Below are 14,265 nucleotides of genomic sequence, written 5' to 3'. Positions count from 1 at the left end.
CTTAATTACACAGTGACTGAAGTCCAGAAATAGCTGCCTAAGCAAACTTTTATAAATTTGGGACTATAAATTCAATGTGCTGATCGTCAGTATATTCTGCTTTATGTCCGCTATCTTAAAATAAAACCAATAAAGTCTTAATTTTGGTCAAAACAGTTGTAAGTTGCTTATTTCCTTTGTGTGTGCATGCGTTACTGATTCATAATTTATTATTTTATAAGTGTAACGCTATCACCAGTACCAGCGGGTCTGTTATGACACATGTAAATATGGATACTACTGCAAAGAATCAACAAAATATTCAAATTTCTATATAGTTATTAACTTGAATGTGCAAGCAACCAAGATGACTGATTCCCAATCCAACCAAACATGGAATAAGGTCAAACATTTTTGAAGTACACCGTGATATCTCTGACAGTTATTGCATTTTTTTTTCTAATATCGTTATCATATTAGTATGATATGACTCTACTGATTTTTTAAATTCGGTTTAGTTTCACGTAATTTCCAGATTGGGTTTTGATCATTTTAGTTTCGTTTTTATTGTTTAAAAGTATTAGTGTTAGTTTGTCTTCTTAATTATTACGGTATGAAGGGCAGATATGGCAGAGGTTAGATTTAGCATTACAGTAAAAACATGGAACTTTTGAAAGCAGTTGACTCATATCCGAAGTTTCACCAAACACATTCAAATAAACTGCCAAATACTAAAACTAAAAAGATTTCCTTTTTATTTTCTACTTTATTCTAGTTAGTTTTCCAAATTGGAAAAATGCTTTCGTCACATCTAGTCTTAGTTAAAATATTGCAATCTTGGTTTTTGAGAAGCTGATCTTTAATATCATAGTGTTTAGACATCAGTCAGTGTCAGAATCAGAGTGTGAATTCTTAAGACCAAAAAATGGCTGTAAAGTCACTTACCTTGACCTTTAACCACCAAAATCTGTTTTTTTCTCCACGAGTTTAAGTGAAGAATTGTGTAATATTTGAAGAATTTTCCACCGGAGACAAAAGAGCGGAAGCAATCATTGACAGAAAATCCCAATGACATAAACAAAACCCCATCCAGGTAGCGAAAACGATTTTTAAGAAGTGAAAATGTGACAATGTTTAGTCTGTGATGAAAGTAAAATGATGTCTCAAATGAAACGAACAAGCATTTGTCATAAATATAAAACATTTATTGCATTGGCAGTCAGTGGTGTGCATAAAAGAATCGATTCTATACATATTTCACTGAATGAAATCCACACTGGATCAAAAAAAGAGCTTGCCAGCATTTCAGTGACCAAGTCTCAGTCATTACAAAAGAGCTGCTTAGCCAAAAAGAACATTTAACTACAAATTTAACTTATACAAGAAAAGCAATACAATATTAGTGTCTGAACTGTGGGTCGCTGAAGTGGTTCCTGGAATTATTTACAGTGGCTTGGCAGATACATAAAGGAAGTGATGCTATAGAGTGGTTTGGTGATTAAACATGAAAAAGGAAGTGCGTGAACTGATGCACAAGCATTCACTTGTCTTGCATTTTCTCCAAGATGGGAACAATCATATCAAACTTGGGTCTCTTGGCTGGGTCTTCATTCATGCAGAGCCTCATCAGCTTACAGATGTGAGGGGAAATCCCCGGGGGAATGGTCGGCCGAAGACCCTCGAGAGACACCTGTTTATATTGGGGCGGTGTTAAGTAGAAAAGCTGCACGTGTTTGTAATGTAATGTTGAAGCCTATGGGCAGATAAATACTGTGTCAACTTACTTTCATGCCTATCTCCATGTGTGAGAGATCAGCAAAGGGGACTTCTCTGGTAACGAGCTCCCACAATAACACAGCGAAACTCCACATGTCTGCAGATCTTCTGTTAATGTCCTCGGGCTTCTTCTGCAAAGCTGAAGAAAGAAAAAAAACCCCATAAACATAAGCACTATAACTTAGATCTTCATTATGTAACTTTACCAGGTAAAACAGCACGACTGCTTCTTAATTGGTACTAAATTATACAGCGCAGTTTCCTCCTGGCTGAAAGACTCATAAAGTCGAAGGAGGCATTTAGTGAGCAGGAAGCAGGAGGGAACAGTGAGTGAGCGAGGAGAAAAACAAAAGGGAATAAATACCTTCAGGAGCCATCCACGCTGGAGAGTACATACGACCAGGACACTGGAAGGACAACTTAGCATCCGCCATACTTATCCTGGCGGTCATGTCCTCATCAATCTGTAGACGAATTACATCTTGTGATCACATCTGATAATAAACATGCGGATATCTAATGAAATAAAAGACAGCAGAAAGGCCTCTCACCATGATGTGCTTACTGTTGAGGTAAAGCCGCGAAACCATTGGTTCTAAGGTGTGGAGGAAAGCCATGCCACTGGCAATGTCCAGTGCAAACTTCACTGCCTGGCTCTGGTCGACCACGAGAGCTGAGGGAACAGAAGGCAGAAGTAGGATATGGGGTTTAATTAAGTGCCATGATACCAACATCTAAATGTCACTTAACTGACTAGCTGACATGAATGAGTGAGATGGGGGGGAGTGAGAGAAATAAGAGAAATAAGTGAGAGAAAGACGCATGCACAAATACGTTTCTTTATCCATAATGTATGAAGCCACACAGCGTCATCCACAGTGGCAAACCTGCCGCAGTCTTAGCTCTTTCAGGCTGAGACAAAAGACAAATTTGAGCCTTTTCATTTTAACGCATGCACACATTGTCAAATGACTTACTGGTGCCCTGGTGTAATATGTTGTAGAGGGATCCGTAGGGCATGTAGTGGGTAATGATTATAGGGTGAGGGGATGGCGGTGACTGACAGGCCCCAAGAACAGGTAGGATGTTTGGGTGAGAAAAAATCCTATCAAGCCACAACAGAAAAAAAAGAGAGATTGTGAAGTGTTTCTAAATATTATTTAATAAATAGCTATTTATTCTAAGCTCAAGATGGTCTGTCTGGGATAAGAAGAGACTAACAGAGAAGAAATGGCCTCAAAGTTTGGTCTGAATCACGAGAATGCTTTGCAAATCCACGAGAAACCACCCCACCATTTGTGTCACCTTTAAAGTTAAGCCCAGCAGCAGTGTTTTTGCATTTCACTGTCACCTATTTTTGCAGTACATGAAAGAGCTTATGTTGCCTCTAATCTTCGGCGCACGCATAACCAGCGCTTTGATGATTGCATCAAGCACAGCCAGGACGTTCCTACTGCGCACTCAGCCTTCCTGGTGAGGTTTCTTTGATTTGGCCTGCTCAAAGGATTCTCTCACCTTCTGTTCTGGTCATTTTATCCCGAGGATGACAGAATTTATTAAAAGTAGATGAGATGGGAATGCAGTTTTGCTCAGGTGATTTAATACTATTCAGAGGACGCTTCAGAATGCTGAAGTCATTCTGTGGGCCCGCCTGGGCCCGTCTTAACACGTTCTGCAGGGTTCGACGGTTATTGCACGATAAGTTCATAACAGAAAACAGGATTAGAAAGTAATGCTTGAGTCACATTGTGAAGGGTCTGGTTTCATCTTATAAAAGAGGTTCATGTTTGCTGTAGAACCTGACTTAGCAAAAATAAAGGGTCCTCTCCTCCATTGCATAAGAATCCTGCACAACATCCTAGCTAATCTTTGACCACAGACTTCACCGGCGGTTCATCGCGGTCATCTGTACTCTACACGAGGACTGTGTTTACCAGTGCATGGCCACCAGGCCAAATGTCGACTGATTCTATGTAACTCAAACAGACGCTAAGCCGACTCAAGATAAGAAACTGCAGCACCAAATGTATTTGCCTCAGTTTACATAAACACGCAGGCTGACAGCATGTGACCCTGTGATGTTTGCCCATGATCCATGACACGAAAAGCAGAGGTGAAACAAGCTTAATTCAAGAATTAAATTATAAAGATAAATTCCCAGGATATGTTTTTTTTTTATTTAAACTATCTCATTTAAAGCTTAAAGCTTAAAATTATGCATTATTAGGGCCAAGATACAGTGTGAATTTAACACCACCAAACTAAGTCACTGAACTGTATGATACATGCAGTGTTAGTGCCTCCTGGAATATTTAGCTTTATGATAAATATGATGACTCCTTGTGCCGTTTACCCACTCAAATTCATAATACAATTGTCCAAATATGGTGAGTTCTGGCTCAAGAATTATGGCAAAGGTCATAAGAGTCGAAATGTAACTCCACAAACCAGTGCGTGCTGTAACAATGGCTAGATCCATCTTTCATATACAGTCAATGCAATGGAATACCGATTCATTGTTCGGATACCACAAGAAACACTGCTGCCCCAGACCCACCACTATAACCTTTCTCATTCCTACAGTACGGTTATTTGAATCACCTCAGTTTAGGATGTTCCTCGTTGAAGTCTCTGCTCTTCCTGGTGGTCCAGTCTCTCACTTGTAGCACTTTTACTACAATTTCGTCCCCTTGCCACCGACCCTGCCATAACTACAAACAGAGCGCATGGTGTTAAACAGCCGGGGAGCTGAAAAAGACTGGCACGCAGCAATAAAAACAGAGTGCAGCTAACCTCTCCAGACTGGTTTTCATTGATCTTTGCCAGCAGCGAGAGTTGCTTATAATCGATACCAGCCTGCTTGTTGAGGGTGCCATTACCTACAAGGTCAAAAACATCGCTATTATTGCAAACATTCTGCTTTGATATGATGATTGGCCCCTAGAGTGTGGAATAAATGCTACTCACGGGGTCGTGTCCGCATGGTGCCCTTCCAGAAAGTTTCCTTGTATGGAACTTTGATCAGACTCTGGCCCATTTTCTCTGCCTTTTCTAAAAAGAAAACAACAAAAATTAAGAATGCATAATTATTTCCTTTTCAAAAAACCCCTGTTTGTCTGTTAAAATATCCAAAAATAGTCCCCTGTAGCACCTTGTAGCAGCTGTCTTAGGTGAGGCTTGCCTTTGTCCAAAGGTGTTTGTCCATACCTATTGCATATACACACCTGGGCACCACTGGCCACCAGGTCCTAAAAGAAAAAGTGGTCAAACAATGTAATGTGCACAGATTAGATACTGAAGAGCTTCACAGAAAAAGACTGCAGTGACCATCTCTGACCAGAAGAGGGAGCAAAGAGATAATGGTAAAGTAAAGAGAGAGCATCTGTGTATGGGTATATAGTAAAGTACTGCACCTCGGCCACTTCATCCTGGCCCCAGAAGCAGGCGTAGTGGAGCGGGGTGTTCCCGTGCTCATTGACTGTGTTGGGGTCGGCTTTGCACTGGATCAGCTGCCATTAAAAAACAAAAGGGCATAATGATAAATAAGATTTGACCCACCTAAAAAAAAATAAAACACATACACAGACCCACTGATTAACAACACTGTATCTGTATCTGGGTGGCTTTGGTTCAGGAGAGCAGGTCATCTGCTAACTGGAAGGTTGGCAGTTCAGTCGTTCTGAGTTGATCGGTATGTAAATGTGTGTGAATGTCAGATAGCAAGCACTCAGCTCTAGAAAAAAAGTGCCTACGTGAATATATAAAGTGTATTGTATAAAGCGCTGTGTTTACCTTGGCCACGATGTCTCTGTGTCCATGACTTGCGGCGAGATGCAGCGGCGTATCGTCGCCACGGTTCATCACATTTATGCGGGCACCTCGCATGATGAGCATGTCGACAACGCCGTTCTTCCCTTCCCTGCACGCCCAGTGGAGAGGGCTGAAGCCGTGGTCATCACTAAGCCACAGGGCAAGCACAGTACGGGAAGCAAAGAAGACATACTTTTACTGTAAACTTACTTTATAAAGTCTGACAAGTATATTTTCAGTTGATGAAGTGTGTGTCACTGTGAGGTGATGACATTCTTGTTTCGCTGAACTGCATGTAGGAGGATGCTGGCGGCCTCTGACAAAATTGTACATGTGTGGCTTCCTCTATGACACGGAGACACCCAGGTTCTCACACACAGACACACACACACACCAACTGCTAATCTTTATTTAGACTTAAGCATATGCTACTGCACTTTTCCTGCAGCCTATACTCCTCTGGTGACTCCTCTGATGACTGGCATGTGATAAAAATGCCAGTGCAAGCTGGAATAGCTACTAACATATCGTTAGCTTCATAGCATAATTGCCTAAGTCATTTGACTAAGTCAATGACTTAGGCACTTATGCTATGAAGCTAACGATATGTAAAGGCGCAAACACTTGCAGCACTGCACTCTAGCAGCCTGCGAGGAGCCCAGGATATCACCTCCATGTGACTTGGCCCTCTTTCACCCGTTTTGCTTTACCTGACCCCAAGGCAGCTGCTGGGGATTCTCGCAGCTCGTTGCAAAGCCACAACCTCTTCACTCTATTTAACAATAAACCCTAAGAGAGCTTGTACAGCCCGTAGGAAGTAGCTCCAGAACTAGGTTAACACTTAAGTGAAATGCCAGTTAGGCACATTCTGTCTGTTCTGATCCAGCACTGTGTGGACAGACAGTGCAGTCTAACCAGCCCTTTGGGCTATAAAAAGTAACAGAAGAGAGAGAAAAAAACTCAGGAATGACAGGGTGGAAAAAACACAGTGGAATCCTGAGCTACACATTCTCTCTCTCTTTCTCCTCATGTCTCTTTATGTCACACGTTTCCAGGGGGCTGATCTGAAACAGCTTTTTTGTTTGTTTGGTAAAATGTTTGTTTCTAAGTTCCCTTTCCTTTTGTACCAGATGTAGAGGTAAAGGAATTCCACTAACATGTAGCACATTTCCCCTGCCGACACATGACGCTTTAATTGCACATTATTAGATATTCTAAAGGTAAAAACAGGCCTGACCGCATAGCTGAGCTTCCTCAGAGTAAGAGCCAAAAAGGAGGCCTCCAGCATAATGAGTGGCCTCTCAAATGTTTATGCGGGACTGCAGAGAGCTGTCTGGGTAGCTCTGTCGGCGAGGGCTTGGCCCTGTATGGAGCTGAAACAGAGGAAATGGTCTTGGCTGTTGCGTGGTTGGCTAGAAGCTCTGCAGCCCTCAGAGGCAACGTCAACAAACTGCACATATATGGCCTGACCAAAGAATGAGATAACTGAGATCTTTAGCAGTGAGGTCTTCTTGCTCCTTTCAAGGAAAGAGATTTTTGGAAAGGGCAGATGTTGACGGGGCTGCACCCTTTGATTAATATAAAATCATCTGGCAGTAATAGTTTGGATTTCACTTTTAATCCCAAAGTGTGGCTTCTTTAAAAGTAGCTGTTTTTTAAACACAACACACTTCTAGAGGGGCAAATCTTAAGCTCTCTGAGTCACGTAAGTTACTGTGAAACCTCCTCTGAATTACCCATAAGCAGTTTTTGGAAATGACCTCATAAGAAGAAGGGGGGGAAAAAGTACAGACTGTAGCTTAGTGATGCTCAGCAGTACGTGGAGTTGCAGAGCGAGAACAATATGGAAACTATGTGACCAGCTCCAATGCGCCAAAGATCACCTTTTTCTAATGCACACCAGCACACAAAAACACCAAAGAATCATTTGCTTTTAATACAAATTCTTTAAAAGTCCAGGTCTTGTTGCACAGGCTTCAACATCACAGCTGGATTCAGCAGAAAGTCCAGCAGCAGTCCTCTTCAAAGCCTTGTCTGTTTGAATGAGTGTGCACAGTTATCTGCTTACCCCAGGTTGAGGTCATTCTCCGTGTTGTCCAGCCACAGACGAACAGCCACAGAGTTGCCCTCTCTGCACTGTGTGAAGATGTCATCCATGGGTATGCTGCAGGTTCCGCCTGGTTTAAGCTCAGGATCACAGAGCCTGTAAGAGGTTTTATTAATAGGTTTTCACCCCCTCACACTTAAAAGCTTTGCACACCTTCCAGCACATTATCAGACATCACTCACTTTTGAATCTAGATTGCTATCAGCGCTATTCTGATGGCTGACTAGTTTTAAGGTCCGCCTTAAAAATGATCAAAATGTTAAATTCACTATTTTTGCTGCAAAAATATCCAGAAGCCAGCAGAATATAAAGCCCCCACGTTTCCTCTTGGCTTCATCTGCCTCCGTTGAATCGGATGGGCTGGCCTATTGGATCACTTTGAAAACTACTGTAAAAAAATGTTCAAGTTCAGTCAACAACGAAGCTTCTCGGGTTTGTTGTATGTTTAGGAAAAGTATGAACTGTATAGAAAAAAAGTTTTCAAACCTTTTACCAGCTGGTGAGCGATCGATTTCTTGTTGGTTTCTTTTTCCCCCGCGAAAGTCTGCCGTCTCCTCAAATTTAAGAGCAGGGAATGGTCGCTCCGAGTCCACGCCCCGCTCCTCAGAGCTGATGTGGGCTACAGCTGGAGAGAAGTTCGAGGAGGTGTCCGCTACTGGCAACCATATCCCGGGACACCGAAGCACCAGCGCTCCCTGCTGGAGGCAACGCAACCATGCAAAAGCAAGCAGGGTATTTAGATGTTCTGAGGTCTGCTGAAGCTCATCTTGTAACCAGCAGGTTGCCGGTTCGATCCCCAGCTCTGTCTGTTTTGGTCGTTCTGTCCTTGGGCAAGTCACTTCACCTACCGCCTACTGGTGATGGCAGGTGGCAGGACTAAAAAACTATCTACAGCAGATTAACAGTATCTGAAAGAAACACGGATGAAAAGGCCACACTATCAGTCATGGATTGGCCTCCCCAGAGGTCGGACCTCAACATTGGGAAGCAGTTTGAGATCATGTTGACAGAGAATGGAATCAAAGGCACCCAACAGCCAAAGAAGAGCTTTGAATGTCCTTCAAAAAGCCTAAAGAACTGAAGACTACTTAAAGAAATTACAAGAAGACTTATCTAAGAGAGTTCAAACTGTGTTGAAGAATGTGGCTCAGGGGGTCAGGGGGTTGGGAAGCGCATCTGTAACCGGAAGGTCGCCGGTTCAATCCCTGGGCTCTCTGTCCTGGTCGTTGTGTCCTTGGGCAAGACACTTTACCCTACTGGTGTTGGCCAGAGGGGCTGATGGCACGATATGGCAGCCTCGCTTCTGTCAGTCTGCCCCAGGGCAACTGTGGCTACAACCGTAGTTTGCCTCCACCAGTGTGTGAATGTGAGAGTGAATGAATAGTGGTATTGTAAAGCGCTTTGGGTGCCTTGAAAAGCGCTATATAAATCCAATCCATTATTATTAAAGAATAACCCAGTAATTAATGTTGGCTAATTATGAATTTTCATAGCATTTTAATGCATCACAACAGGATTATATATGTATACAAATTAAAACTATTAAGTGTCATAGTTTCATAAACTTGGTTGTTCTTACATAGATTTATTTATTTTTTTTTGCCAATTTATAACTTGAAAAATAACAAAACAGCAAGATTTATGTTCTTCAGTTACTTAGTGTTTTTAGGACAAATAACTCCCTATGGCAACGTGAAATCCCCTCATCTGTTTTAACTAGCTTGTTATTGACAAGGAATGTAAATCTCATTGGCTCCCTCTCTGCAGCAGCAGGGCGGTGAAATATTGTGGCAAAAAACATTTTCTCCAAACAACATCAATAACTGGAACCAAACGTCTTCATTCACAGCCATAAGAACGCACAGTTGCTGGCTGTTTATTGCGGCTCTCCTTCTGGATTTAGAGGGTGTGCAACACAGATTGTGCAAACACAGGAAATGATGGGGAGGAGGGGAAGATGATGATATGTGACAAAGGTCGTGAACTGCCTTCAGAGCTACACAAGCCAGAGCACGTGGCGTTCCCCCGACTGTGTTCAGACACCTGAACAGGATGAAGGCGGGATGGCCTTTAATGTTTTCAAACCATAAAAGTAACGTTCTGTCACTGTTATATTTTAAAAGCTGTCATTTTTCAGAGAGGGTCATCCTACCATTTTATAACTTACACTATATACTACACGCTGTACTGTTAAACTGTGCAATTCCAAAAAACATCTGTCTTGGCTAAGCACATCTGGGTAAACACCAGATTGGTCTTTATACCAGGTGTACGATTGTGCTTTGATTTAGAATCATGCATTTATTGTTGAAATCCCCGGCTTTTTTTTTTTTTTTTTACTCAGTCCTTTTCACTCCCTGTGTGTATATACACACAACTGCATTTAATCATGAGTAACAACCAAACTCTGACTCTTTCTCCTGTAGTGTGTCCTTTGTCCCATCTCTCTTTGTTCTCTTCTCTTTCCCCTCATCCCAAATTGGTCGTGGCAGATAGCTGCTACTCCCTGAGCATAATCCTGCTGGAGGTTTCTTCCTTTTAAAAGAGTGTTTTCCCTTCCAACTGTCACCCAGCGCTTGTTTTTAGGAGATCACGTGATTGTTGGTGGTTCTTTCTAATAGTTTCGGGTACTTACCTTACAATATAAAGAGCTTTGAGGAGACTCTTGTTATGAATTGGCACTATATAAATAAAATTGAATTGTAGGTACAGATGCACACAAACACACACATGCTGTCAAACAACTCTCATTAGCAAACAACATCACCTTTTATGGGTAGCCTTTTAATGTTAACCTTTTACAATTTTTTCCCTACTGTGTAAGAAGTCACCATAAAATTACTGCACAATTGAAATTCCTATCATGAATGACATTCCTCCTCCTCATGCCTTTTGATCAAAATGATTCATATAACGCTCTTGATCGATAACTGTGTCAAACCTGTAACATGTAATGCCTTTCATGGTCATTAATTGACTTTAGATTCATCTATTGCTGACTAAGGAAAAGGAAAAAAAATGCTGACATTTGGTTTCATTTGGTCACAAGATATCAACTATACCCTATTTATTAGACTCTTTTTGTCCTGATAGGCTCTCTGATTTAGATGCATCTTCTGATAAGTATGTAGAGTTAGATGACGTAAACAGTGCCGGAGAGCTGGCAGAATCAATCTGGCCACCAGCTACTGAAGGCTGAGAAAATCCTCCTGTATATGAAGGTCCAATGCCAGCTTTATCAAGCACTGGAGCATTTAGCGTTTCATTTGTGGGAGTGAGCGGTGTGGCAGCTGATAATTTGAGTTCTGAGGACACAGACGCATCCAGCTCAGCTGGAAGTGGAGATGAGGTGTTGGGAGCATGATGTGTTGCTGAAATTTCAGTCCCAGCAGCTCCAGATGCTGCCTCTTCCTTGGCATTCTCTGCAGCTTTGCTCTCCAGCTCCTCCATCCGCCGCTGGACCATCCGAGGCATCAGCTGCACATAGGTGCCCATTAAACGATGGTTAGATCGAATGAGCTTCCCTGCACAGTTGTCCACACAGCGCTCCTGGAAGGCAAACAGCAGTCAGAGGTAGAAAGCAGAAAACTACAGTATATTGTGATCACACAGTATATATGCATTAGTAGGCAAATGTGTTATCCACATCCTGACTGGGACTATTTTTAGTGGTTTGACTTGACTGAAAATATTCAAGCTGCAACATAAAACTGGCTTCTTTATTGCAGGTTAAATTCAGTAAGGGCCTATGAATGCTACAAAGTTTCTCTTTCACAGAGTAGGGTCACAGGCAAAGTCCTCTCTGTCAAAGATGTTACACAACATCAAATGTGTTTGTAAATACAATAAAGCAGCATGACCAGGATGGACAGATTTAGAGATGAGTATATTAAAGAGCTTAGATTTGGCAATTTGGAGACGAAGTTAGAGAGTTAAGGTAGAAGTGCATAGGAGAGATAGGTGATATATTGGACAAAGTTTGTTGACGGTTGAGACAGTAGGCAGGAAGAAAAGAGGAAAATCCATTGACCACAGAGAAAATTCATGGATATAGTGGAGGAGGGGAAAGGTTGATGTGACAGAGGACGATGCTAGGGGTAAAGTGAGATGAAGGCAGACGATCCGCTGTGGCGACCCCTAAATGGAACAGCCGACAGAAAAAAACACTTGAAAGAAATCGTGTTGAGACGCAGAACACGGCAATCAAACAATACCACCACGTAGCCGACACAGTAACTGTGATCTTCGCTTTTCCTACCTCGTCCATTGTGAGGTTTCTGTAGTTGAAGTTGCTGCTGCATCGCTGGAAGCAGATTTCAGTCATTCGGTTGTAAACCAGAAGAAAATCCCGCAGCTGAAAAACATACACTCACACTCATCATCCAGCCGTGTTGCTGATTGGGTTATAAAGCAGTGACTTAAAGTGACTTACGTTTCTCAGCTGTTGGTCAGGATCCATCATGGAAATTTGTCTACTTCTAAGCTAATATGTTAGCATGAGCGGTGATCAGCTGCGGTACTGAACAAATGATCCCACTTTTAGATTGTCTGGGTTGGGTGACGGTACAAATCGGCAAGATATAAGTCACATATAGGCTTTAACAACGGAATATTCGCATTTGAAATAAGCGCACCTGAATAATTCGCAACAACTGCATGACATTCACATGCACGCTGCCATGTTGGTTACGAAGATCGTCTCCGCCCATCAGAGGCTTCACTACGTAGTCTGTGAAAAAAAAAGTTTCCATTTCCGGCTGGTTAGAAAAAAAGTGAAAGATAACATGATGTTTTTTTTTTTTAATTTTTTTAAATTTTTGTTATACATTCTTATATTTCGTGTAAATTATCTACCATCATCTCTCTGCCTGTTTGCTACTGTATTTTACTAGCATAGTAGCATTGGGTTGCCGTCTGAAAGGTGGAAGACCTAAATTTATGGTTTATTCAGGTTCGTGCAGGTAACCAAGGTCGTAACCAAACCATGCTATTTAAACTTAATAACAGAAATGAGTTGTTGTACCGTAGCGAGCTTCCTATCATAGTTTGAGAAAAACAGCCGAGAAGCTAGCCAGTCTCTACAGGTAGGCCGCAAGTGGATAATATGACCCTTCACTGCCTCAGTATAGAACAAACCACTTTGCTACAATTTAGTTTTTCTCTCTAAAGAACTATGGTTGGCACTCATTACTTAAATTAGTACTTGTGAGTAATCACTACTTAAAAAATACTTAAAAATACAGTATAACTTAACATCCTTTAAAAAGAACAAATCAAAAATAAATCTCCAGCGGCACTTATTACATAAAAATACTGACCCTTCAATTTGTTTCTTTCTTTTAAGGTCTCTGGTTGCTACTCCTTTGTGCAACTGTATCTGCTGGTAAGTACTTTATGTACTGAAAATAATATCCTAGATTGTTATGGCAGTAGTTACAAATGTTAGAATTTTAGCATCATTTGTGTATTATGAGGTTGAAATACTACAATCTGAGTTCTGTTGTTTATAATACAAAATAAGGTTATGTTCTTTGAAAACAGTATACTTGGCCTCAACCTGTAACTGTCTGAGTAGCAAAATTATTATTAAAGATTTAAAAAAAATAACGCGTTCATAATAATATTGATTATCCTTGATTGCAACCTTTGTCCGTTGTAACCATTGCCAAATAAATTTAGATGACTAATAGCAGTTTTACAAGGAGGTGGAACAGATTAGAAAACCCACTTACAGTTAAGTCCATAGGTTTTTGAACAAAGTACTTTTTTTTGCTAATATTGCCTCTGTCCATCACCACAGTGGGTTTTAAATCAAACAATCAAGATGTGATTACATTGAGGTGTGAACTTTTAGCTTTAATGTAAGTGCTTTAACAAAAGTATTGTGTTAGTTGTTTTAAAATTGCATGCATTTTTATACATAATCCCCCATTTTCAGAGGCTCAAAAGTATTTTGTAATTGAACAAGCTAACATAATTTAAAAAATTATGACTAGTTTTTAATACTTGGATGGATGTCAACATTTACCTGACGTCCAGAACCCATGGACATCACCAAATGCTGCCTTTTCTGTATTAAGATGTCCAGCATTAACCTTTCCCGCAGTCACCTTCAGTGGTGTGCTTTGGATCGTGAGCTGTTTGTCTCTACTGAACTATTCTATTGAATGTCACACTTACTTTAACAGTTGTTCGAAACGCACTATAGAAATTTAATGCACAATTCACAAGCTGCAGTGTAACCCACTTTATATTTCATATCTGTCATGTAATCTTTGTTTCATCTCATCCCCCCTCCTCTCGCTCTCTTCGCACACATACATGAAACAAATAAGCAACTTAAAAATAACACCTGTTCCAATTACTGCAGGTCACATGTGGCATCATAAGCAAACTGTACAATGATAGCAATCTTACAAAGAAACCACATGCCCGACTACAAGCTGAAAGAGAATTGTTGCATTGCTTTTTCATGGCTGAAATTAACCCTTTAAAGCCTGAGCTGTGAAACAATCGGCAGAAAATTCAAATTCTTGAAAACAGAGAGTTTATTGAGCCATCTGACAAATTTGTTTATAAATTATTATACGTTT

At 41.1% G+C, this 14,265-nt stretch overlaps 3 protein-coding genes across 5 annotated transcripts in view; 1 reads left to right on the top strand and 2 right to left on the bottom strand.

Annotated features, from left to right (window-relative positions):
* Positions 1–1,162: 1,162 nt before the first annotated feature.
* On the bottom strand, positions 1,163–8,339 carry ilk (integrin-linked kinase). The gene is made up of 13 exons (XM_082549328.1): positions 8,159–8,339; positions 7,634–7,768; positions 5,548–5,713; positions 5,169–5,264; positions 4,907–5,003; positions 4,723–4,806; positions 4,549–4,634; positions 4,357–4,466; positions 2,733–2,860; positions 2,307–2,428; positions 2,120–2,219; positions 1,764–1,894; positions 1,163–1,669 (listed from the first exon to the last, which is right to left on the bottom strand). Exons 2-13 carry the CDS (start codon positions 7,720–7,722, stop codon positions 1,520–1,522), a joined length of 1,359 nt encoding a protein of 452 aa, XP_082405454.1. The 5' UTR covers positions 7,723–7,768; positions 8,159–8,339; the 3' UTR covers positions 1,163–1,519.
* A 2,096-nt stretch (positions 8,340–10,435) lies between these two features.
* On the bottom strand, positions 10,436–12,911 carry timm10b (translocase of inner mitochondrial membrane 10 homolog B (yeast)). 2 transcript variants are annotated; one of them, XM_082548701.1, is made up of 5 exons: positions 12,696–12,911; positions 12,307–12,401; positions 12,105–12,220; positions 11,931–12,026; positions 10,436–11,221 (listed from the first exon to the last, which is right to left on the bottom strand). In XM_082548701.1, the coding sequence occupies exons 3-5, from the start codon at positions 12,132–12,134 to the stop codon at positions 10,736–10,738; spliced, it is 612 nt and encodes a 203-aa protein (XP_082404827.1). In that variant the 5' UTR covers positions 12,135–12,220; positions 12,307–12,401; positions 12,696–12,911; the 3' UTR covers positions 10,436–10,735. The 2 variants fall into 2 exon arrangements, with proteins under 2 accessions (XP_082404827.1, XP_082404826.1); XM_082548700.1 differs by having other exon boundaries at positions 12,105–12,401; positions 12,696–12,803.
* LOC309715511 (E3 SUMO-protein ligase ZBED1-like) overlaps positions 12,414–14,265 on the top strand; it is a 54,192-nt gene continuing 52,340 nt past the window's right edge. The window contains exon 1 of one of the 2 annotated variants that reach the window (XM_082548694.1): positions 12,414–12,623. The gene's annotated coding sequence lies outside the window, so the exon portion shown is untranslated. Of the gene's footprint in view, positions 12,624–13,039; positions 13,056–14,265 lie in introns of those variants that run through there. The other variant, XM_082548692.1, reaches the window with a different exon arrangement.

This window comes from Aulonocara stuartgranti (assembly GCF_965226115.1).
Source record: "Aulonocara stuartgranti genome assembly, chromosome: 10".
Lineage (NCBI taxonomy): Eukaryota > Metazoa > Chordata > Actinopteri > Cichliformes > Cichlidae > Aulonocara > Aulonocara stuartgranti.
Note: the sequence above shows the minus strand (reverse complement) of the source record. Positions and strands in the feature narration are given on the sequence as shown.

Bases quoted from the DNA above. Each gene is read 5' to 3' on its own strand.
- timm10b (XM_082548701.1), bottom strand. From the start codon at position 12,134: ATGATGGATCCTGACCAACAGCTGAGAAAC. The intron at 12,027-12,104 runs GTAAGTCACTTT...TATGTTTTTCAG, and splicing joins CTGACCAACAGCTGAGAAAC to CTGCGGGATTTTCTTCTGGT. The intron at 11,222-11,930 runs GTAGGAAAAGCG...TTTGCCTTCCAG, and splicing joins GAAACCTCACAATGGACGAG to GAGCGCTGTGTGGACAACTG.
- ilk (XM_082549328.1), bottom strand. From the start codon at position 7,722: ATGGATGACATCTTCACACAGTGCAGAGAGGGCAACTCTGTGGCTGTT. The intron at 5,265-5,547 runs GTAAACACAGCG...TTTTAATGGCAG, and splicing joins ACAGAGACATCGTGGCCAAG to CTGATCCAGTGCAAAGCCGA. The intron at 2,861-4,356 runs GTGATTCAAATA...GTGGCTTGATAG, and splicing joins GAGGAACATCCTAAACTGAG to GATTTTTTCTCACCCAAACA.